The sequence below is a fragment of the Amblyomma maculatum genome, chromosome 1, assembly GCF_055883805.1.
Source record: "Amblyomma maculatum isolate TAMU_Amacu chromosome 1, ASM5588380v1, whole genome shotgun sequence".
NCBI lineage: Eukaryota > Metazoa > Arthropoda > Arachnida > Ixodida > Ixodidae > Amblyomma > Amblyomma maculatum.
This window is the reverse complement of record NC_139344.1, coordinates 240290856-240314914: the sequence shown is the minus strand read 5'-3', so window position 1 is coordinate 240314914 and position 24059 is coordinate 240290856. Positions and strand designations below refer to the sequence as shown.

The following is a 24059-nucleotide window of genomic DNA, read 5'->3' as shown; positions in this document are numbered from 1 at the left end:
TACAATTCAGACACCCTGCCACTCCAGGAAAACCTCCCATCCTGTAAAATTCCTGCATAACTTGCGGGGCTTCCGTGCAGTCTGGGAGCTTTACGAGTGCCGGAAACAGTCTGGCTGCTATCATTGTTGTGACGCGCTCAACAATTCGAGATACCATGGGCTGCGAAATGTTGACCAGGTCTCCACTGACTACCTGGAAGGTTCCGGCGCCGTAAAAGCGCAATGTCACCAGCACTTGCAGGAGCGGCGGCACGGGGCAGCCACGGTCATCTGTGTTCGCTTGAAGCGGCGACATTGTCAGCAGCTGCACAATGGCCTCTTTCGAGAATCGGTACCGAGAGAGGAACTCGCCGTTTTCGTACTCTTCCATTGAGTTGGTGCGGTCCCTCAGTGTGAGCCGTGATGCTGTCGCATATGGGCGACCTTTGCGGCTTTCGATTTCTCTTGCGAGGGCTACAAAGTCGACGAACGCCGAGAAACTTTCAGAGTGGGTAGCCACCTTGGATCTCGTAAGGGGCGCGTTAAGATAACTCCTAAGCTAGCTTAAAAATGGCTACTTATCGTTAAGTTTAAGATCGCCGAAAGGTTCGGTTTAAGTAGAAGTTCGCGGTTTTTGAAACGCGTTAAGCAACTCCATCGTGACGTCACCGTGAGGAGCCGGAGACATTCAGAGCCAACGGAAGGGGTTTTCGGCGTGCGCGGTTCCTCGTTTTGCGTGCGTTGCGGACGTACAAAACACATCAACTTAGTGTAGTGCAGCTGATACAACACAGCACTGCATGTTTTCGGATGCACGAACAGCTGTGGACGCGACAATATCTTCCATTGTATTAAAAGCTCGCGGCGCAATGCGGCGTTGCTGAGAAGACAGATAAATTCAAGCCGACCAAAGGAAACATTCTACTCGAAGCATTTTCGTAACTGTGAATACATGCAGTTTCTTCCTGATGCGACTTCTATTGGGCTTTGGCAAAAAGGCACGGCTGAACCATTACGCGGTCCCTCCTGTTTCCTTGTACAAAGCAGTCAGGACAGTCATCTGCGATCCGTTCATGGACTGCAATATCATGATGAGACGGTCAGACAGCATCGGGGCATGGTTGTATTCGCTTGTCTCGTTCTTTATTTTTCCTTTTTTTTTTCGCAAAAGCTTCGCGCAACGGCTTCTGTGCTAAACATGAACAACTTATCAGTAGCACGCGCTGATTATTTTTTCGAGCTAGCAGATGATTAAGAGTCCACTGCTGTGTCGAAGCTATAGGTTGTGAAGACTGCGAGACCTTTTTCAGCACGGCACGTGCCTGATATGTGCGTGGAACCCTTACGGGAGCATTATTAGAAGATAAGGAGTGTACCGCTCGGCTGGGTATAGGCGCACTCAGGTAAGGAGCGCAAAGAGCCAGGTTTTCTTTCGGGAAGAGGACTTTTCTAAATGGCTCACCGACAACGCTAAGAGCGGGAGCCTGCTCCGGTTCCTCACGGAAAACCATTTACATGAGTTTCTATAATATGCCTTATGGCAAGCTTGCTTACAAAAAAAAAAAAAAAAAAAAAAAGAAGTTGCGTTCGACTTTGCACCCGTTGCTGCTTCGTCATTTTACATACTCTTGTCTTGTTTGAGGATGCACATTAAGTTGCAAATGAAAATGACAAAGCTCTTGTAAGAAAACACATTTCGGAACAAAGTTTTCTCATGAAGGTATGGGTGCGGAGGAGCTGCGCAGCCTGGCTTTCAACATACGTCAGCCGTGAATTCACTAAACGTGTATTGTGACAGTATGATAAAAAGGAAAGGCTTCCAAAACGTCTGCTAAATGTCGTATGACTCAAGCAGAATTCTGCGCGCATTTGATTTTGTCTGCAATTGCCCCTTCAATGCCTCGCATGCAATGTAGAGCTCGGCAACCGCGCTTTGCTTATTGTTCATTTGTCTGGTGGCAGCTGTGTACTGCTTCACCCTTTCTATGAAATTCTTCGTTCCCCCAAGGTACCACACTCAAAGCAGGATGTGGTACACCAAGCTTTGGGTTCATTTTTCAAAACAATGACCTTTCGGGCGAGGCGAGAGGCCTGAGACGGAGGTAGTCGACTAGGGAATTGTTCGTTGCCCTTCCTTCTCAGGAATATGCGGGCCGAGGCTTCACTGAGGGCAAAGTAGTTTCTGCTAATAATGACGCACACTACTTTTCAAAATGCCTCACTGTAACCAAAACAAGTTTTCATGCTAAATCTACGCTCCCCACAACGGAAGTGCTGCATCGTTTGTGGGCGTATCTGGTACGGATACATGCGGTAAGAATCCCGGTGGTCATTCGTGTGGAAATAGCACGCCATAATGACATTCACAAAGCCGCAAAGAGCTGCGATCAACCCAGCGCCGCGAAGGAGCCGCATCGGCAGCTTCCCCGTTCCTCAGAATGTCGTCATGCGATGTCATGGCCAATCACGGGCGACGGCGCGACCCGCGGTGAGCCCCGTCGCGCGGGCTGCGTATTTCTGCCGAAAAAAGACTGTTTCTGCTTTCTTCTGCCTAATTTTAATGTGATATTCGAGTTCGCAGCATGCAAAACTATGGCTTTCTGCTGAAAGCCCAACTTTTGCAAAAAGTGCTGCAGTGTCCCTTTAAAAAGCTGGCACCCGACATGCCATGCCCATATAGCCTGGATAACTCAAACGCAATTGCAACGTATATTGATTTCAGAATTACTGTCGTTGCCAATTATTTTTCGATCACAGCGTGAAAATTGAATGTGCTTGCTGACACCAATAGGTAAAACTAAAAGCAAATTGAGAAAATAGCACTGGATATAGCATGCACTATAGTTTCACTAAAATATTCGCGGTCATTAAGAAAATCCAGCAAACTGAGGCATACGCAGAAAAGAGTGCATGTAAAAAAGAAAAAGAGGAGGGGGGGGGGGATTCGTTGCTTTTAATATGCAAAATGCGTTAAAAGCGGAGTATGCATTAACACAATTGCTCACTCACAAGCTCCCGTAGCTTCTCAATCTCTGGACCTGGGGCAGACACCACCTCCGGAGTCACCCAAGAAAGCTTCGCTAACTTTCGAAGGAAGCGGACCGAACCCTTTAGTTCGGAGCGATTTCGATTAACAGCGCCAAGGGCTTTTCTGAGCGTCTGCACCCCGCATGCCAGCCCAAGGTGATGGTTTAGTTGTCCCACTGTGTAAATATCACGGACCCGCCTCTCCGCTTCCTCGTCTCTGCAAAAACATTATATACAGCGCTGTATTAGTGGCTAGTGTCAAGCAGTCCAGTGGCGTACCATCAGTGCTGTTCATGGCGGGCACGGGAAAGCTAGCTACAGGCGACTGCTGCATGTTCTGTGCCTCATATTCCGTTCGTACCTGTACCGGAGGTAAATAATCGGGCACAAATCCCGCACTGGCTTGGAGGGGCACGTTTTGCCGAGCAGGAAAGAACTCATATAGGCCAATTACGTCGTCATCGTCAGATGGTGTTGATGGCATGGATACAGTCTTTCACTCCCAGGAATTCAATTCTGCACACTGCAATTCTGCATGCGCAGACCTGCTTTCACCGAGTACACTGTCATCGTCATAGCCATACGGTGTCGGTGGCATTGACACACTCTCTTTCTCTCAGGAATTTAATTCTGCGCTCTGAGCAACAGGCGCCGGCTCTTCCTCACCGCTGGTCCCTGTGTTAAGATCAAAAGCTTGCGCAACGTTCTCTCCTTGAACTTCGCGCATGCTGCTTGGACTTGCACTATTTCCGCCAGAATGCCTCATTAACCACTGAGTGACCATGTTATTAACTTCCTCTCGTAGAAATGGGACCACTGGTTGACCAAGAGGAGTCTTGCATTCTGGACGAGAGGCACGCTAATCTGCTTCATGATAGTGTGAGCCAAGTTCGATTTCATCCATTTCAGTCTTCTCATCGTCCGCAGTGGCGAGCGGAACAGTTGGACCTTGTCGACCACAGGGCCGGTTAGGTGCGTCGGCTTCTTGAACTTGTGCTGTACCATCAGAAATATCAGGAGGACACTCTTCCGTTATACCCGTGCTAATATCAGTCATAGGTGAAGGCAGTGGATAATCAGGAGTTAGGCTGGCTTCCACTGTTACCTTCGTAAGGGACCAATCACCTTTCGGCTCTTTCTTTACTGCCACTTGCTTTGAAGCAGCGTCAGAGTGTGAGTCGATTCCCTTCTCCATTCTGCCTATGCGCCTTGATTTGCCCTGATGCCCACTGCTGAGATGCTCGTCGGTATTTAAGTGAGCAGATGCATGAGACTTGGCAGCTTCTGAATTACTGCGCTCCCTCGTACGCTTGTGGGCGCAACGTTTCGACTTGTCATGCGATTTAGTGCGACCTTTGTTGTCCATCATGGCGCCAGAAACGGATAGTGCATCCGTGGCTCCACTAGTAAGCATTGCAGCAGTCGCGGAATTGTGCAGCCTAGTTTCCGATACACGGCGCCTTCTGGTCCGAGATTCACTCCGACGTCTCGTCCTCGATGTACTGCGACGTCTCCTTTTCGATTTACTGCGACGTCTCGTTGGAGATTCACTGTGCCTTGGACGCCTTTCGTCGCCTTCTCTTCGGTGCGTACTCTGTCGCTTGTTGCAAGCCTTACTAAGGACGCTGCGCCGCAAGTTGTGCGTCCGCTTGTCCTTGCTTGCACCGCCGCTAATTCGTTCATTTGCCGATGACACTGACTCGCTTAGTTTGAGAGTCCTTTGCAGCAAGTGACGCTGGTGCTCCTCGTTTGCGCCGCTGATAGTCCTTTCATTTGCCGATGACATTGGCTTGCGTAACTTGTGAGTACTGTGCAGCAGGCGATGCTGTTGCTCTTTGCGTACGCCGCCGCTAATCCTTTCATTTGCCGATGACACTGTCTTGCGTGGTTGGAGTGTCTGGTTCGGCAGACGACGCTGCTCCTCTTGAGAACTCCCTGGGATATTGCCCAGGCCGCTCTGCGCTTGTGACTGGTATAGCAGGTGACGTCGCCGCTCCTGGGGCCGCGGTGGAGAGTTTTCTGGACGACGGTACTGTGAATTCTGCGATGACGTGTGCGGCGACGTCACGATGTTTTCTTGGCGTCTGTGAAATCGAAGATTTTGAATGCCACAAGTGGCCGAAGAGCTGCGTGGGCCATCAAGCGGAAGTTGGGCTTGTGGAGCGCGGATCGTGTGCTGTTGCCAGCCACCTCGGCCGCGATAATACTGACCAGTGAAGGGCATTCTGCAGCCCTGTCCTCGCTGGAACCTGTACGGCGGCGGCATAGTAGGAGTGGGCCCACCCATGAAGAAAGGTCTCCACGGTCGGGGACCGCCAATAGCACTCGGCTGTGTTGGCCGCCAGGCAGGACGAAACCATGGTCGGCAGCTACCACGTAGTGGCTGCGTGGTATCTCGAAAGGGCGTCGATGAGGGGCCGGGGTCTTCAGCTGACGCTACGACCAACGTCGAAGAAATCGGCAGCAGAGCTAAGGTAGCGCTGCACTACAGCAGGAGCGACTTTACTGTCCACGCTCGGTGTTGTGAAGCTCTGGCGTGGACACGTACGAGCGACCTTACTCTCCATGGCAATCGTTGCGGTACTCGGGCGTGGTTTGCTGGGTTCCATGAATGGCTTCCACGTCACCCGTTCTTCCTGCATCTACCGAGAGCAAATCAAGCCGCGCGTGCTCGCAGCATTGGCACGTACCCGCAATGCGCTGCGAGCAGAGGTCGTCATCCTCTTCGTTAGCTTGCGGAGTTTTGGCAGCACTGCGATTCAGGCGGCCTCGCAGCCAAAAACTTCAACAAAAAATTACTTATTTGGATCGAGTCGTAACGGGCGCCGAGTGACTTCAAGTGTTCTTACAGATGACCGCAATTTGAGAGCTGCTTACAGAATCTCAATCCTAAACAAGGTTTACGTGGAAAATTAAGCGCCGCTGTACCTTATGTGTAGGGGAGGCTGAAAATGTTTATAATATGATCGTTCTTTAATTGTTGCATGTATGATAGTTTATACTATTGTTTTGTGACAGCTTGGCAATCTGAACGTCTGCCTCCTCTGATTCCTTCATGTTTTTTTTTTTCTTTCTCAGAGGGACGGAAACGGCACGCTTCACTCTTGTGTTCGTCTCTGCCAGGGGCCGAGGGGGAAAATGTTAGCAACGTTAGCCCCCACAGTCTATATCTAAATAATAACTGCAACAGTGTTACAGCATCAGTTGCGGCGTGTTAGAAGTGGGGATCATGTCGCATCACAATCCAATCGCTGACACCAGTTGTTAGATCTCAGGAGCCGGTGCCGCTTAGACCATCTTGTGACGAGACGACGCGAACAAAACAAACGACTTCGGCCAGGGAGAAGCCGCCACGTCCCCTCCGGCCGTGGAGCACAACACGCGGTGAACTCTCACGACCACTGACTGACCAAGCGTCTTCTTTCATGGGCCAGAACACCGGTGGCATTCTCCGATCCGGACGCAGTAGTTGGCCGCGGGCCAAGAGCGCGCTGGTCTGATATAGCGGATCTGACCAACACCACCTAGTCTTGGTAGTGTTGATCTGTCTGTTGATCTGTCGCGGCGCGAGGGGGGAGAGGAGGGTGCGCCTCCACGGCGCCGGCGGGGTAGCCGGTGGTCGCTGAGGCGACAGGTTGTCTGGTTGTCTTGTCCGGACACGCCTGACGCGGAGGATTCTCAATGAGCTGGTGTCATGCGGAGCAGCACCGGGGCTTGTAAAAGGGCATCCGCCGCTCGCCTGCACCCGCTCGACTCCAGTCGTCGGCCGCTACAGGAGCCGCGCGAACCGCGTCTGGGAGCCCGATCCTCACGGCTCGTCCGCCGACCGAAGAGGTCTCGAAAGGGGTCACACCTCTCCTCGGTGTCCCCTGAGGAGACCTTGTCACCTGGGCTAACCTTCGGCCCCCAGCTTTGTTCATAAGAATGCAGACCAGCGCGATGTCAGGGCACGTTTTGGGGCGAAGTCGGGACGTTTACTCGTCGTGTAGTGTTACTGCAGCCGACCTTGCTGCCGTTGGCCATGGTGAAGTTGTTTTAGTGCTCGCAGAGAAGAGCAAGCCATCCCACGAGTGGAGCCATCTCGCCACGGCAAGTGATTGACGTCACATCGGCCGGTCAAAATTTTTCCGTATATCAAGGACGCATCATCTGCCTCGCAAGGTATTGTAGGAAGTGTGCCTCCCCCCCCCCCCCTCCCACCCTTAGCTGTTTGATTTGGTTTTGTTTGGTTTGTAGGGTTTAACGTCCCAAAGCGACTCAGGCTATGAGAGACGCCGTAGTGGAGGACTCCAGAAATTTCGACCACCTGGGGTTTTTTAACGTGCACTGACATCGCGCTGGTCTGCATTCTTATGAACAAAGCTGGGGACCGAAGGTTAGGCCAGGTGACACGGTCTTCTCAGGGGACACCGAGGAGAGGTGTGGCCCCTTTCGAGACCTCTTCGGTCGGCGGACGAGCCGTGAGGATCGGGCTCCCAGACGCGGTTCGCGCGGCTCCTGTAGCGGCCGACGACTGGAGTCGAGCGGGTGCAGGCGAGCGGCGGATGCCCTTTTACAAGCCCCGGTGCTGCTCCGCATGACACCAGCTCATTGAGAATCCTCCGCGTCAGGCGTGTCCGGACAAGACAACCAGACAACCTGTCGCCTCAGCGACCACCGGCTACCCCGCCGGCGCCGTGGAGGCGCACCCTCCTCTCCCCCCTCACGCCGCGACAGATCAACAGACAGATCAACACTACCAAGACTAGGTGGTGTTGGTCAGATCCGCGATATCAGGCCAGCGCGCTCTTGGCCCGCGGCCAACTACTGCGTCCGGATCGGAGAATGCCACCGGTGTTCTGGCCCATGAAAGAAGACGCTTGGTCAGTCAGTGGTCGTGAGAGTTCACCGCGTGTTGTGCTCCTCGGCCGGAGGGGACGTGGCGGCTTCTCCCTGGCCGAAGTCGTTTGTTTTGTTCGCGTCGTCTCGTCACAAGATGGTCTAAGCGGCACCGGCTCCTGAGATCTAACAACTGGTGTCAGCGATTGGATTGTGATGCGACATGATCCCCACTTCTAACACGCCGCAGCTGATGTTGTAACACTGTTGCAGTTATTATTTAGATATAGACTGTGGGGGCTAATGTTGCTAACATTTTCCCCCTCGGCCCCTGGCAGAGACGAACACAAGAGTGAAGCGTGCCGTTTCCGTCCCTCTGAGAAAGAAAAAAAAACATGAAGGAATCAGAGGAAGCAGACGTTCAGATTGCCAAGCTGTCACAAAACAATAGTATAAACTATCATACATGCAACAATTAAAGAACGATCATATTTTAAACATTTTCAGCCTCCCTTACACATTAGGTACAGCGGCGCTTAATTCTCCAGGTAAGGTAGGTAGGTAGCAACTTTAATGATTCAAAAAAGAACCAAGTGAGGGGGGGGGGGGGGCGGTAAAGGAAAGTGAGGGAGCAGGACAACGATGGGCCCTCAGGCCGCTCTAGATGGCCGGGCACTTTTGAGCTTCGGCGACCCATCGGGCCCAGCTCACTGTCAGAAGCTGTACCTCCGGCAGCGAGCTGCGCAGAGCAGCCTCCCATCGCTCCTGATGTCTGGCCCTTGCCACGGGGGCTTGGGTTTGTTCGGGCAGTTCAGGAAGACGTGAGTAAAGTCGGCTCTGGTGCTTGGACACAAGTGGCAGTGAGGAGAGGTTTCGCCACGGTTTATAATAGAGAGAAGGAAAGGGGTCATGACTGTGGCCGTCTGAAGTCTGCGCCAGAAAGCCTGGTCGCTTTTGGGAAGAGATTTATGCGGAGGAGGGTACAGCAGGCAGGAATTTCTATAAAATACGGTGAGGTCGTGGTAGTTAAGAAGCCGATCTACGGCACTGCGAGACGAAGGCACCAGGTCGCTCTCAGCCCGGTTGACGAGTGCTCGGGCTTGGGAGTGAGCGGCCGTGTTGCCTGGGTGTTCGCTGTGCGCAGGGACCCAGAGGAGGGTGATGAGGTGATTCGGTGGAGGGGATGATGCTAGAATGTTTGCGGCCGGGGAGTGGATTTTGCGATGGGCATAATTACTAATTGCTGTTTTGGATTCTGAGAAGATATACTCAGCAGAGGAGTGTGTGATTGCTAGGGCAATTGCTGCTTCTTTAGCTTGCAGGGAATCCTGCAAATTTGGAATGGACGCACTGACTATCGTGTTGTGGAATCCATCCACGACGGCTAATGCGAAAGCTGGTCGGTTTGAATATTCGGCCGCGTCTACGTAAACTGCCGGAGCGCCAGGAGGGTAGTGCTTGTGCAAAGCCTTGGCTCTAGCTTTCCGTCTCTCACGATTATGCTCCGGGTGGGTATTTTTGGGAAGAGGCAGAATGTAAAGATTGTTGCTAACAGCGGTGGGAGGATTGCGCGTGGCCGAGGTATGACCGGGTAGGTTTATCCCAATTCGGCGCAGAAGAATTTGGCCGGTTTCGGTATGTGAGAGTCTGTGGTACTGACTAATGAGGTGAGCTTCTACCAGCTCTCCTAAGGTGTTGTGAACCTGAAGTAGTTTTTCAGTAGGCGTTGATTTAGGGAGGAGGAGAGCGCATTTGTAAGCTGTGCGGATAAGTCTGTTGAGTTGCTCGGTCTCCGTAGGTGTGAGGTAGAGGTAAGGGATGGAGTAGGTGATCCTTTTGGTACTGGGTCCAGGTAAACCTTGTTTAGGATTGAGATTCTGTAAGCAGCTCTCAAATTGCGGTCATCTGTGGGAACACTTGACGTCACTCGGCGCCCGTTACGATTCGATCCAAACAAGTAATTTTTTGTTGCAGTTTTTGGCTACGAGGCCGACTGAATCGCAGTGCTGCCAAAACTCCGCAAGCTAACGAAGAGGAAGACGACCTCCGCTCGCAGCGCATGGCATGTACCCGCCATGCGCTGCGAGGGAGCGCCGCGGCGGAAAAGTCATAGAGTTCATACAAAGACTCTAGAGGGAAAGCTGCCCGTTCACCCAATGCATTCGAGGGGTGACCGCGTGATTGCCGCCATTATCACACTGTTCATTGGTTGCCAGATGAATTTTACTTGCTAAATCTGGCACATGAAGATGGTTTGAAGCTGGCAACTTGGATCGTGGGAAGATGGCGGCGTGCACCTAACCGACGGCTATAGGTATGCTATAGGTGCTGTAAAGAATGGCAGAATCGTCGCGTGTGGAGCATTTCTTGTGATATGTTGCGTCGCGTACCTACTGTAACATCACATAGGTGTCCTGATTCTTCTGAGTTGTTATCGCAAGGCCGGCTATCCCTGCGATTGTTTCGCGCTTCGCATGCATTTCGTCCGTCGAGCGCACATGCATCTCCTCTGTGCCCGATCACCTGAAAATATGTCAGAAATTTGCTTTGGCGCAAGACGACGACCACAGTATTACAGTATATTAAAAAAAAAACAGTGACGAATTCCACAGCGACGGCCCTTTGTCTATCCGGGATGGCTATAGTGCTGCATACAGTAAATGTCAAAGGGTGCTCGTGTGTGTTTACTATTGATCTGCTAGGTCTGCTCGCAAACATGGTTTCCAATTGTTCTACATCATTCCTTTATGGCCAAGAAGGTGCCTGAAAGAATATATAATATGCTTGAAACTTGAAAACAATGTATAGAAATTTCCTACAGTTGTGTTATCGGCAGTGGTTTTTAAAACTTTTGTTCAAACCTTTGTTCATTTTTGACGCAGTGAGCAGAAACTGTCCCTAGATGAGAAGCTCGTTTCGCTGCCCAGCTTTCCCTCTAGAGTCTTTGTATTAGCTCTATGGGAAAAGTGAAGCCTAGTCATAAAAAATATAATGGAAAGAATCATGGGAAATTAGCCGTTACGTGATACGGCTAGCGGTAGTGGGTAGCTGGTTTCGGTTGCGGTTTCGCACGCTTTGCTCTGAAGGAATGCCTTCGCCTGGCCTTCACTACGCGACGCCTGCACTAGAAACTTGAGGCGCGCGCTGCGAGCAGGCGGTAGATGGAACTTTGGACTTTTAGACGGGCTGATCCCGTGGGGGTTGCCGCCACCGCGCAGTGCACCCGTGTATTTCGCGAAGTATGGCTGGGTTCTCTCAGCTGCGCCAAATGAAATGCTTGCGGAGCTCGGCGATCAGACGAAGCACGCGAGAACAAGAAGGACGAGGGGACGAAGCGCTGATCATCGCTTTGTCCTGTCGTCCGCTGTGTTTTTATGCTCTGTCTTCATGCGCTGAGTCCGGCAAGCATGGAATCAAACGAACTAGCCCAACAATGCTGCGTGCCGGGATGCAAGAACTACACGGATATACCTCTCGGGGCTGTCGCTCCAACGGTGAGTATGCTGTTATGCGCACTCCTCGAGAAACGAGACGTTTGTTTGTCAGGGCAGGTGCATGTATTGTTCGAGACGAAAATCGTTTGATTCATTTAGGAAATGCAGACCTCAAATACACATTGTTACGCTGAAGCCAGTTCCCCAGGCATGCAATGTTATGTCGAATTCGTAGTCTCCCTGACGAAGTTCTCACTAGTGTGCCTATAAACACGGAGTACAATGCAACAACTGTAAACAGATTAACTTATGTGTTACGACGAGACGCGCAACTTTCGGCAGACCACTCTCGTAGGCTTTCCGCGGGAACCATCCAAAGTCACTAAAAAATACCATGTAGCCTGCTGTTTTTGAGTCTGGCAACTATGTTGGCTAAATTCCCAAGAATCATTGCGCGCAAGAAAGAGAAGAGAGCGGCGTCAGAGGAGGTTGGCTTGCGGAGGCTGCGCGCGCTCCCTCCTAGTTTTTTCAGTAAAGTCGCTCCTGCTGTAGTGCAGCGCCACCTTAGCTCTGCTGCCGATTTCTTCGACGTTGGTCGTAGCGTCAGCGCCTCTGAAGACCCCGCATACCCCGGCCCCTCATCGACGCCCTTTCGAGATACCACGCAGCCACTACGTGGTAGCTGCCGACCATGGTTTCGTCCTGCCTGGCGGCCAACACAGCCGAGTACTATTGGCGGTCCCCGACCGTGGAGACCTTTCTTCATGGGTGGGCCCACTCCTACTATGCCGCCGCCGTACAGGTTCCAGCGAGGACAGGGCTGCCGTTCACTGGTCAGTATTATCGCGGCCGAGGTGGCTGGCAACAGCACACGATCCGCGCTCAAGCCCAACTGCCGCTTGATGGCCCACGCAGCTCATCGGCCACTTATGGCGTTCAAAATCTTCGATTTCACAGACGCCAAGAAAACATCTTGACGTCGCCGCACACGTCATCGCAGAATTCACAGTACCGTCGTCCAGAAAACTCCCCACCGCGGCCCCAGGAGCGGCGACGTCACCTGCTATACCAGTCACAAGCGCAGAGCGGCCTGGGCAATACCCCAGGGAGTTCTCAAGAGCAGCAGCGTCGTCTGCCGAACCGGACACTCCAACCACGCAAGAGTGTCATCGGCAAATGAAAGGATTAGCGGCGGCGTACGCAAAGAGCAACAGCATCGCCTGCTGCACAGAACTCACAAGTTACGCAAGTCAGTGTCATCGGCAAATAAAAGGACTATCAGCGGCGCAATATATAATACTTCCTCTAAGCAAGCTGTGAATAGTACTGGGGAGATCGTGTCTCCTTGCCTAACACCTTTCTTTATGGGAATTTTGTTGCTTTCTTTATGCAGAACTATGGTTGCTGTGCAGTCCCTATATATATATATATATATGTATATCTTCCAGCACTTTCACGTACGGCTCGTCTACTCCCTGATTTCGCAAAGCCTGCATCACCGCCAGTCGTGGTACCTTGGGGAAACGAATTTTATAGAAAGGGTCAGTACACAGCTGCCACCAGACAAATGAACAATAAGCGAAGCGCGGTTGCCGAGCTCTACATTGCATGCGAGGCATTGAATGGGGCAATTGCAGACAAAGTCAAATGCGCGCAGAATTCTGCTTGAGTCATACGACATTTAGCAGACATTGAAAGGCTTTCCTTTTTATCGTACTGTCACAATACATGTTTAGTGAATTGACGGCTGACGTATGTTATAAGCCAAGCTCCTCCGCACCCATACCTTCATGAGAAAACCTTGTTCCGAAATGTGTTTTCTTACAAGAGCTTTGTCATTTTCATTTGCAACTTAATGTGCATCCCCAAACAAGACAGGAGTATGTAAAATGACGAGGCAGAAACGGGTGCAAAATCGAATGCCATGTATGAACTACTTCTATGATTTATTGCTTGGACGCATCGAAGAAAACCTGGCTCTTTGCGCTCCTTACCTGAGTGCGCCTATACCCAGCTGAGCGGTACACTCCTTATCTTCTAATAATGCTCCCGTAAGGGTGCCACGCACATATCAGGCACGTCCCGTGCTGAAAAAGGTCTCGCAGTCTTCACAACCTATAGCTTCGACACAGCAGTGGACTCCTAATCATCTGCTAGCTTGCAAAAATCATCAGCGCGTGCTACTGATAAGTTGTTCATGTTTAGCACAGAAGCCGTTGCGCGAAGCTTTTGCGAAAAAAAAAAGGAAAAATAAAGAACGAGACACGCGAATACAACCATGCGCCGATGCTGTCTGACCGTCTCATCATGAGATTGCAGTCCATGAACGGATCGCAGATGACTGTCCTGTCTGTTTTGTACAAGGAAACAGGAGGAACCGCGTAATGGTTCAGCCATGCCTTTTTGCCAAAGCCCAATAGGAATTGCATCAGGAAGAACCTGCATGTATTCATAGTTACGAAAATGCTTCGAGTAGAATGTTTCCTTTGGTCGGCTTGATTTTATTTCTCTTCTCAGCAACGCCGCATTGCGCCGCGAGCTTTTAATACAATGGAAGATTACATTGTCGCATCCACAGCTGTTCGTGCATCCGAACACATGCAGTGCTGTGTTGTATCAGCTGCACTACACTAAGTTGATGTGTTTTGTATGTCCGCAACGCACGCAAAACGAGGAACCGCGCACGCCGAAAACCTCTTCCGTTGGCTCTGAATGCCTCCAGCTCCTCACAGTGACGTCACGATGGAGTGGCTTAACGTGTGTGTCTGGGTGTGTGCGCACCGTTAAGGGCGCATCGTTAATAATCCTTCTAATTATTAACGGGTGACATCCAGTTAGTGGTGTGGGGTTCGCGGTTAATAAAACAGGTTCTGGCGACATCAATGAGGTAGAAAGAAACATTGAGAAATTTTAGAGCATCGTCCCACCGGTTGTAGGCACTGCAGCGTTCATAGGTATCCAGCCAGTCATCTTAGTCTTCATCGCGACGACCAGCGAACAGCGGCGGGTCGAGTTAATTGTCATGTGGGCACAGTCGGAGGGGGTGGTGCAGCTGAGGTAGAGGGTCCTGACGGTTCGTGGGTACTCTCTGTAGACATAACGATGGTGGCAGGTGGTAAACAGCAACCGGAACGTAGCTCCAGCGAGAGGCAGGGCACAAAACAGCAAGGGGATCAAGTCTCACCTCCACCACTTGTGGAGAAGGCCAGGTCGAGACAGCAAGTTCGAGACGGCAAGGCAAGGGATGCCGTGTCCAACCCTCTCGCACCCCGCCCAGCACCGACTTAAGCGCATGTCGCAGCATCCCCCCCCCCCCTCCCACCCTCCTTTTGTTCCGCCGCCTCGACTGGCACAGCCCTACAATCACATCAATGCAATGGCGACGGCTCAACCTGCATCACCCTATTACGCACCTTGCCCCCCCCCGACCAGTCTGCTACTACTGTGGCATTAGAGGACATATATCCCGCTTCTGTAGCCGCCGCCTTTAGAACTAGCGCCGTGGTATACGACGCCTTCGAAACTAATCTGCCTTCAACTTCACATTATCAACGCTGGTCTATTCCCAGCCCACCTCGTCAGTCCTCTCCGCCTCCAGTGTCCTCGTCTGAGCCTAGTAGAGCCCATGCATCTCGACGCCGCTCCCTATCCCCATACCGCCGCTCAGTTTCTCCTCTCCGTCCCGCAACAACTCTCCCTGTCCGCCATTCGGAAAACTAAGTGATGCAGTTGTCGGAGGTGAAACTGCACTCTGCGAACTTACTAAAAGTCCTCCTGATCGCCCGTACAATATGATTTCTGTTTTCGCTGAAGGGTTATTGGTCAAAGCTTTGATTGATACAGAGGCTGCAATTTCTGTTATTCACGCTGATTTGTGCTACCGCTTACGAAAAGTGACGACGCCATATGATGGACCTGAACTGCGTGGAGCCAATGACTTTCCTTTGCGCCCTTCAGCAAAATGCACTGTGCGGGTTGTTATCGACGGCGTCCGCCACCATATGCCGTTTGCTGTGCTCTCACCTGTGCGCATCTTATGATTTTTGGATGGGATTTTTTGTCCACTGCTTCAGCGTTAATTTCCTGTGGCAACCGTGTCATCCATATGACAGGCAGTGATTTTGCATCTGACTTTTCTGAACGAAATTATCCCCTCATTGCCGCAGCTGATAATGTTTTGCCTCCTCTGTGCGAAAAACTACTTACCGTTGTTTCTGAGCACATCTCTGACGGAGACGTACTCATCGCACCATCACATCGTCATCTTGCACGCGGCATCGCCTTCCCGTCAAGTCTTCTCCGGTTCCGCAACGGCTCAGCGACAGTAGCGGCCACTAACCCTTCACGTGAATCCCTCGTGCTCCCAAAAGGAACTTCTCTGCCTTGCATGTTGGATGTTCAACCTTTGTCCCTGATGGTGATCACTGCCCCTCTGCCTCAGCAGCGAGTTTCGACAGACGTCTCTCTTCCTGTTCTCTCAAAGACTATTAATCCGAACCTCACGCCTAACCAACGCCAAGAACTGCTGACATTGCTTCGACATCACCAAGCCATTTTTGATGCCACTTCCCCACCACTGGGTCGGACTAGTGTTGCACACCACCGCATCTTTACTGAAGGCAACTCTATCGTTCGCCGACGGCCTTATCGGGTTTCTCTCTCTGAAAGAAAAGTTATTGAAGAAAATGCAAATGACATGCTCGTCGCAATATTATTCGTCCCTCAACAAGCACATGGTCCTCTCCAGTCATCATCATCATCAGCCTGAATATACTCACTGCAGGGCGAAGGCTTCTCCCATATTTCTCCACTTGACCCGGTTCTGTGCTAGCTGCATCCACTTGACCCCTGCGAACTTCTTAACCTCATCCGCCCACCTAACTTTCTGCCGCCCCCTGCTACGCTTTCCTTCTCTTGGAATCCAGTTTGTTACCCTAAGCGACCATCGGTTATCCTCTCTTCGCACTACATGTCCTGCCCATGCCCATTTCGTCTTCTTAATTCCTCTAGTATTCCAGTAGTATTAGTTAAAAAAAAAAGACGGGTCGGTACGCTTTTGTATTGACTACCGTGCACTCAACAAAATTACCCGAAAAGATGTATACCCGATGCCGCGAATTGATGACGCCCTTGACTCTCCAAGGCGCTGAATATTTCTCGACCTTGGACCTCCGTTCTGCATGGTTATTGGCAAATAGCCATGCATGAAGATGACAAAGAAAAAAAAACCGCTTTCGCAACTCCCGATGGACTTTACGAATTTAATGTTATGCCCTTCAACCTTTAACGCACCAGCGACATTTAAAAGAATGATCGATATAGTACTTCGTGAACTAAAATGAAGAACCTGTTTATGTTACTTGGACGACATTGCTATCTTTTCGTCAACTTTTAACGACCATCTTACGCGCCTGAATGAAGTTCTCACATGTCTCGCTTCAGCAGGCCTTCAACTCAACACCAAGAAGTGCCACTTTGCACAGAATGAAATTAAAATATTGGGACATCTAGTTAGTCATGACGGCATTCGTCCAGACTCTGAAAAAATCATGGCGGTCCTGAATTTTGCTCGTCCTCAAAGGACTGCAGATTTGCGCAGATTGCTCGGCCTGGCATCCTATTTCCGCGGCTTTATTAGACATTTTGCAACTATTGCTGCTCCCCTTCATGAACTACTTAAAGCGCGCAGCGCTTTCGTGTGGGCTGCACAGTGCGAAACTGCACGCCCTGACATCGGATTCTGTTCTTGGCCACTTTATCGACACCGATGCCAGTGGTCACGGTCTTGGCGCTGTACTTCTACAGTGCGATGCAACTTCGCGTGAGAAAGTGATTGCCTTCGCCAGCCGGCCCCATGACTCCAGCTGAGCAAAATTATACCATTACCGAGCAGGAATGTTTTGCCGTCGTCTGGACGGTTCAGAAATTTCGTCCTTATCTATACGGTCGCCACTTCACTGTTGTGATCGATCACCATGCTCTTTGCTGGTTGTCTTCGCTGAAAAATTTGACAGGTCGACTTGGTCGTTGGATTCTGCGCCTACAAGAGTACCAGTTCGACGTCGTTTATGAATCGGGTTGCCACCACCAAGATGCCGACGCGCTTTCTCGCTGCACACTTTCGCCATCAACCTGCAGTTTTTCTACGCAATGTATTTCCTCCTCTGACCAGAGCCGATTCTCTCTTCCTCCGACGCATATCACAGCAGTTTCGTTTGACGCCTCTGACAACAAACACGCTCTCCGGTCGCCGTCCCATGCATCATCGACCGCCTTAATGGCGCTTTGAACCCACCCAATGCTAGGCTCCGCCGACAGTTAATTACGCAACTTCAAGCTCCTATGGCATCCTACTCCTCTACGTGTATTGCCCTGAGGGAACCCGCTGGATCCCAGTCCTCCCGCGTGTGCTTCGTCCAAGTATCCTAGCGGCTCTACACGATGACGCTACGGCAGGTCACCTAGCTAGGTTTTCACAAAACCTACGACCGCGTGAAGAGACGGTTCTTCTGGCCTGGCCTGTCGTGTAGTCGCTTCCTGCCACCTGTGCCGACGTCGCAAACGGCCGACTTCTCCACCTGCTGGCCTCCTACAACCCCTTCCCTGTCCAGCCACACCATTAGAAGTAGTCGGCATCGACTTATATGGTCCCCTGCCTCTCTCTGATCAGGGCTACCATTGGATCATATCACAGCTGTGGATCACCTTACGCGCTATACACGGATACAGTGCACCTGTGCCCACTGGCTCGGCTCAAAATTAAGAGGTTGCAAATTTCTTTTTGCGATATATTGTATTGCGGCATGGCACTTGGCCACAGGTGCTCCTAAATGACCGCGGAATGACCTTCTTATTGACAGTAGTTGCCGAAGTTCTCCACACATTATCCACCCTTCACAAGACCACTTCAAGCTACCATCCTCAGACTAACGGTTTGACGGAACGATTTCATCGCACTTTATCGGATATGATCTCAATGTACATCACACCGGATCATCGAAATTGGGACACTATTTTACCATTCGTCACATTCGCCTATAATACAGCAGTAGTACAGCGGACAACCGGTATACTCTCCATTTTTTCTCGTTTATGGCCGCCCTCCCACCACAATTCTCGACGGTTCATTCTTCTCTACGTCCGACTGCTCCTCCACATCAGTACCTGCCCAGTTCGTATCCCGTGTGGCCAGATGCCGTCACCTTGCTCGCCTCAACACAGAAGCCTGCCAGGAAGATCGCATGAGTCGCTGTGATTCTGCTCATCGTGAGGTTTCCTTCCGTCCTGGTGACGAAGTACTACTTTACGCACCTTTTCTCACCCCTGGCCTTAGTGATAAATTTCATCACCGCTACCTTGGTCCATACACGGTCATCGCCCAAACTTCCCCAGTGAACTACAAAGTGGCACCTATTCATCCCCCAGCCGATCGACATCACCGTGGCACTGAGATATAGTTCAAGTGTCTCGTTTGAAGCCATTTGTGCGCCGCGATACAGCAGTTGATTAGCAGCGGCCAGGCTGGCCGCTTCTGACTCCCCCGGGGAAATTGTGTGAGCCTTCCAAGGATCTTCCTTCTTTCACATGTACATACCATCGTCATCTTCATCATCCCACGGCGCCACCAGTAGCACGCGCCTCGGTTGTCCATCGGAATAAACGCCAGACACGGCATCCCTTGCCTTGCCGTCTCGATCTGGCCTTCTTCCACAATAGATAGAATACACTTGCTCATCTGGCACTTTATAGCACTTTTTTCATAGTGCTCGAATAGAACTTTAAATAAAGCACACGTTCTAAGTGAATTGTCAACATCAAACAGTTAAGTCGTTAAGTGTTCATTAGTGTTTCTTATAATGTCCACTTTCCTTTTATTGCACTTATTCATGAGCTTACAGAGGTAATTATTACCGGCTTGATAATATCGGTCAATGTGTCTACTCGGTTTTCACCTCAGATGTTATGCAGTGTGGCACGCATTTCTTTCAATTGTTTCCAATGCATCTTACAGCTTCCTGTACGAGCCACCGTTCTGCCACCAGGAACATTCCGAGCCTCGGAAAAAGTGCCACTTGCTCCAAGAGCGCATCCAGGTACAATTCAGCAGACAGCACAAGGACGTCGCTAGAGGACCTTGGCTGAAATAGTAAATGATGTAAGCACATATGTATCGTCATCATTTGCTGCACTGGTTGAAGCTCAGCGGCGTTAAACGATGTGGTTGCCATTGCAGCAGCTGCAACAAAGCATTTGCCCTGGAACTGTTTACAAACAAAGGGGGCGCTCTCGGCGCCGCAGCCGACTGGGGGTGAAAAGTAGGGTTAGAGCCCTTAGGAATACATGGAACGGAAAGATTTCAAAGCAGTTTTCTCTGTTCGTGGGGCATCTATAATGTCATTATTCAGTACAAAGCAACCATGAACATCATAGAAAAGCAAGTTTGTGAAAGTATGAAACCTCATTACTGAGGCGAAGTATTTTTTTTTTTAGTCGATATTTATTGCCTCAGGGCATCAGTAGGGTATGAGATGAAGGATGAATAAATGATTAAATGAATGGAAAAAGGTTGGCTGATTTTGAAAGTATTTTTAAAACACCGCGAAACGTATGGGGGTGCGAGTTGAGAGGGCGACCATAGCAACACATGCAAACAAAATTTACCGCAACATTTTTCCTCTTTTGGCAGAGCACCAGAAGTGGTGGCTGGTCGTTAAACGTTGGCCAGAACTTTGAAGAAGTGTGTGACAAAGTACGCTACGTCATTGAGGAGGCAGTCTACTTTTAAAACTCCCGGAATAATATATGTTGTGAACCCAGACGCCCCCAAAAGGCTCACTGCAAGCGTGTAGCGAATCACGCAGTTTTGTTTACAGTCTAATATGCTGCCGCATGGGGTATTAGCTTGATAATACTGTCCCTTAAATTATGCATCCTAGACATAATTACATGTACAAATCAGTTGTCAAACGCCATAGGCAATGTGGACCGAACGAGAATCGCGCATTAATTGTAGCAGACGATGACGCAGCTGGCGATATCCACCGCGCGGCCGCCTCCAGCTCCGGAGCGTCTGCTAGCGAAGGCGCCGGTGGGGCATGGTTGTCTGCAACTGTGCGCGGTCAGTTGATAGGGCTGTGATCAGTCCCGTAAATCGTCAGACTTGCAGTACTTGCAAGGGAATATAGTGTACGCTGCAGGAATGTCGGACTACGTGAAAAGTTTGTCGGAATCGGATAAACAGTGCTACAATGGAAAGCTTGTATTATTATTATTTAAAACTTTATTGCCGCCGATACAGGAGGTTCCCCTACTCCCCCACCCAGGTACGCAGACCCGAATAGGGGGCTGGGACTCCGCGACTAGAAGAGCGCAAGGATACATTGATTTTTCGCGGCGTCAGCCGCCAGGCGGTCAACTTCTTTTTGGGTCTCAAGGGTTTCGCTTTGGAGAAGGGATTCCCAAGCTTCCGTGCCATGAATGTTAGCCGCTGCCCCAGGCGAAAAGGGGCATTGCCAGATTAATTATGTGATATCTAGTGTACTTCTCTGTCCGCAGTGTTTGCAGAACCAACCTGTACATCCCACCCATGCCAAGAAACATGAGCCCCATTCACAACAAAGAGAGAAGAAAAGACAGAGCCAAAGCCATCGAAAAGGAGATGAGCAAGCTTGACCCGAACTCCTTGTGGCGTACACTGACGCAGCCACTGGGAAATCGGGGGCTGCAATCGCAGCGTTGTGGACGGAGCCGGAGCCCCTCTAATCACGGCGTCTATAAAAACAAAAAATGTAGTCATCGCTGAAGAGGTAGCAATTGCGCTATAGCCTGCGTCGGCACAAAAGCTAAAGTAATTATAAGCGACAGCAAAACAGCCATTTGGAACTTGACTAAAGGAAGAGTGTCATCCGCGGCTAAGAAAATTCTCGAATCCAGGGAGATCTCACGGAGGATCACAATAAAATGGACCCCGGGCCACGAATCGGTGTCTGGAAACGAAGCCGCTCACGCGCTCGCCCGAGATATCTACCACCGGACAAACGTCGAGCAGGTCGACAACCCAGAACCCGAGGAGAGGTTAAACACCTGCCAGGATCTGTGAATACTACAAACTAAACAGAAAAACATTCTCCACTCCACATAGAGAGCTAAACAACGAAGAGGCCAAAAGTATTCGCAGACAGGCCGGAAATTACCCCAACCCGGTATGGCTGCACCATTTAAAAGTAGATGACAGACAACACGAAAACTGAAAAGCTTGTAAAAATGTTTGCTTACGAATTGCTCATCACATCCATGTATCGCGACGCAACTACACAAGCATACATTTTAATACTTATTGCCTCTACTTAGCCACGATTGATATTTTCTGAACGGAATGACGTCGGGCCCGTTATTTTGAGTTTTATTCCTCTCGATTTACTAAATGAACCGTGTATCGACGGCCTCTCTACTACCTTACGCGGCTCATGCACGTCGTTAACACTTGTAATGTTTTTTTTTTTCTTTTTTTTTTTTTACTTCCGCCATACAATATATGATGTCAGGGCGTGGTACAAGATGTTCACAAAAAAAAAAAAAAAAAAAAAAGCCGCTTGGGTGATTCGCCTCATAGAACGTGTCACACATATTTGTTGATATAAATATGCTTTACAGAGATGTCAGACGCGAACTATTGTTGCATACATATATCCATGGTCTTAGAATAATGAACTATAACTATTAACAAACGACTGCTCTCGTAGGCCTTAGTCAGCTTCTTTGCGAAACGTTTGTTACATATATTTTGTATGGGCCGCACTACCGCAATGAATTTCTAACTCGGAAAACAACGAAGGGTTTTAAAAGTAGATTGCCTCCCCAATGACGCAGCATACTTTGTCACACGCTTCTTCAAAGCGCTGGCCAACGTTTAACGACCGGCTGCCACTTCTGGTGCTGTGCAAAACGAGAAAAATGTTGCGATAAGTTGTGTTTACGTGCATTTATATGGGCCGCCCTTTCAAATCGCAACCCCATGCGTTTCGCGGTGTTTTAAAAATGGTAATGAGATTTAATATTTTCACGATCGGTTCGAGGATGTTCATGGTTGCTCTGTACCGAATAACGCCACCAAAGCTGCCCCGTGAAACTAGAAAACTGATTTGAAATCTTCCGGTTTCATCTATTCCTAAGGGCGCTAACCCTACTTTGCACCCCCAGTAGGCCCAGCTTGGGCGCCGAGGCCGGGACTCGATCCCACATCCTTGGGAACAGTAGTCGAGCGCCGTAAGCTTCGTTTTCGGCACCCGGGCATGCATGCTTGAAGTGCATTCAGAAAAAGTCCTGCAACACACCTCTCGATAAGTTCAAAGGCCTTGTGGAATACTGTGGGTAGACTCGTTGCGATAAGGTACTGGTGTTCATGGCTAGAGGCATTTTAACATCATTGGAACAGCTTCTTGCTTATTTTTGGTGCATGTGAATGCCTTTTTAAGGCTTTTATTGAGACTTAACTTGAGACAATATCGGTCAAGCCCTTGATGAAAAAGAACATTCTTGGCAGAGTGCACTGGTGCTGTATATGATAAAATGTTTTCCTTCTTCACAAGATTTCGGCTTCATTGGTTTGCGAGGCAAAGAAAGGAAAAATTTTGTTACGTGGCTGCTCATGCAAAGGCAGCACACAGGCACAAAGGCTGAGTACTTTAGTCTATTCACATGTTCGATGGTTTATTGCGGTTGTTAGTGAAGAATTGCTTTGAATGAATGAGTTTATTTCCATCAAGGCGGAAGGGGCTCGAAAGCGAAAACTACTTGAGGGGTTCGAGCCCCCTTTGTACAATGGCAGACAGAGAGTTTAGGAGAGAGCGTTGTTGGGAGAGTTGGTCAATCGTGATAAATAAAAGGGGGGTACTGCGCACAAAAAAAGACAAGGACCAGATGAACACCACAAGCGACTGATTTTTGTTTGAAAAAAAAAAAAAAAAAACTTATATAGCTTCAACCTGTCAAGTCACACATTAAGCGCAGCCTAAAGACCTGCCTTCATTCAGATACAATCTGATTGATGGGTCACTTACGCAAGCTTCACCTTTCTTCATTATGCAGAACGCTTCGGTCAACTCACATGCAACCTGGTTACGGCTCTTCAAAACTTTAGTACCTGCCAACTAAGGCAGGCATGGCTTATCACGTGTAGCGTCTGGGCATGCGCCATAGTGAAGGGGTAAATTTGACCCAGCACCTGACTTCATCGAAAGCTGGTGTTATTTTAGGCGATCATTCAGAAAATGACCTGTTTGTCCGATATAAACCTTGCCACAGTTTTCCCAAGGAGTTCGACTTGCTTCTACCCCGGTACCCTTTATGGTTGTCGCTGACCCTCGATCGTGGCTGGTCTCCAGAGTCATATTGCCCTGGGTCATTCTTGAATTTGTGTGGTCGTGTTAAGCAGCCTATACTTGCAATTTCGACTACCGGTGCTGTTCGGAATTGCTTTGGCTGACTGAATGGGCCAGCCGGGCAGCAAAGGCCGCGGGAGTCCTGAAATGAAGACCCAACCAAGGAAGCTCTACAATATCTTTTTTGACTATATAGATGATTTGAAGAGCACCTGAAATAATTCACCAATATTGTTCTGCCTTTCTGTACGTTCATTTGTGTGCATGTACCTACCCTGCTAAGGTCTTGAACAAAGACCGCAGTATTCATAAATAAACGAATAAATAAATGTTTGCTTTCTCTCTCACCATGAAACAACGCCCTTTGCTTCATCGACGCGACAAACTGCTGCGCAATAATTGCGTGCAGTGCTAGCATCGT

General features: G+C 50.0%; 1 protein-coding gene across 3 annotated transcripts; it reads left to right on the top strand.

Annotated features, from left to right (window-relative positions):
* The first annotated feature begins 11746 nt into the window (after window positions 1-11746).
* Window positions 11747-21763, top strand: LOC146206032 (uncharacterized). 3 transcript variants are annotated; one of them, XR_014704322.1, is made up of 3 exons: window positions 11747-12507; window positions 19270-19351; window positions 20814-21763. XR_014704322.1 is itself a non-coding variant. In XM_084590684.1 (3 exons), exons 1-3 carry the CDS (start codon window positions 11950-11952, stop codon window positions 21058-21060), a joined length of 471 nt encoding a protein of 156 aa, XP_084446810.1. In that variant the 5' UTR covers window positions 11747-11949; the 3' UTR covers window positions 21061-21758. The 3 variants fall into 3 exon arrangements, 1 of the variants encoding a protein (XP_084446810.1); XM_084590684.1 differs by having other exon boundaries at window positions 11747-12091; window positions 20814-21758; XR_014704323.1 differs by lacking the exons at window positions 19270-19351; window positions 20814-21763 and having other exon boundaries at window positions 11747-12091; window positions 12216-12555.
* Window positions 21764-24059: the final 2296 nt, after the last annotated feature.

Coding starts and splice junctions, on each gene's coding strand:
- LOC146206032 (XM_084590684.1), top strand. CDS start 11,950: ATGGTTTCGTCCTGCCTGGCGGCCAACACAGCCGAGTACTATTGGCGG. Junction 12,092..19,269: donor GACAGGGCTGCCGTTCACTG/GTCAGTATTATC, acceptor TGCATCTTACAG/CTTCCTGTACGAGCCACCGT. Junction 19,352..20,813: donor TGCTCCAAGAGCGCATCCAG/GTACAATTCAGC, acceptor CTCTGTCCGCAG/TGTTTGCAGAACCAACCTGT.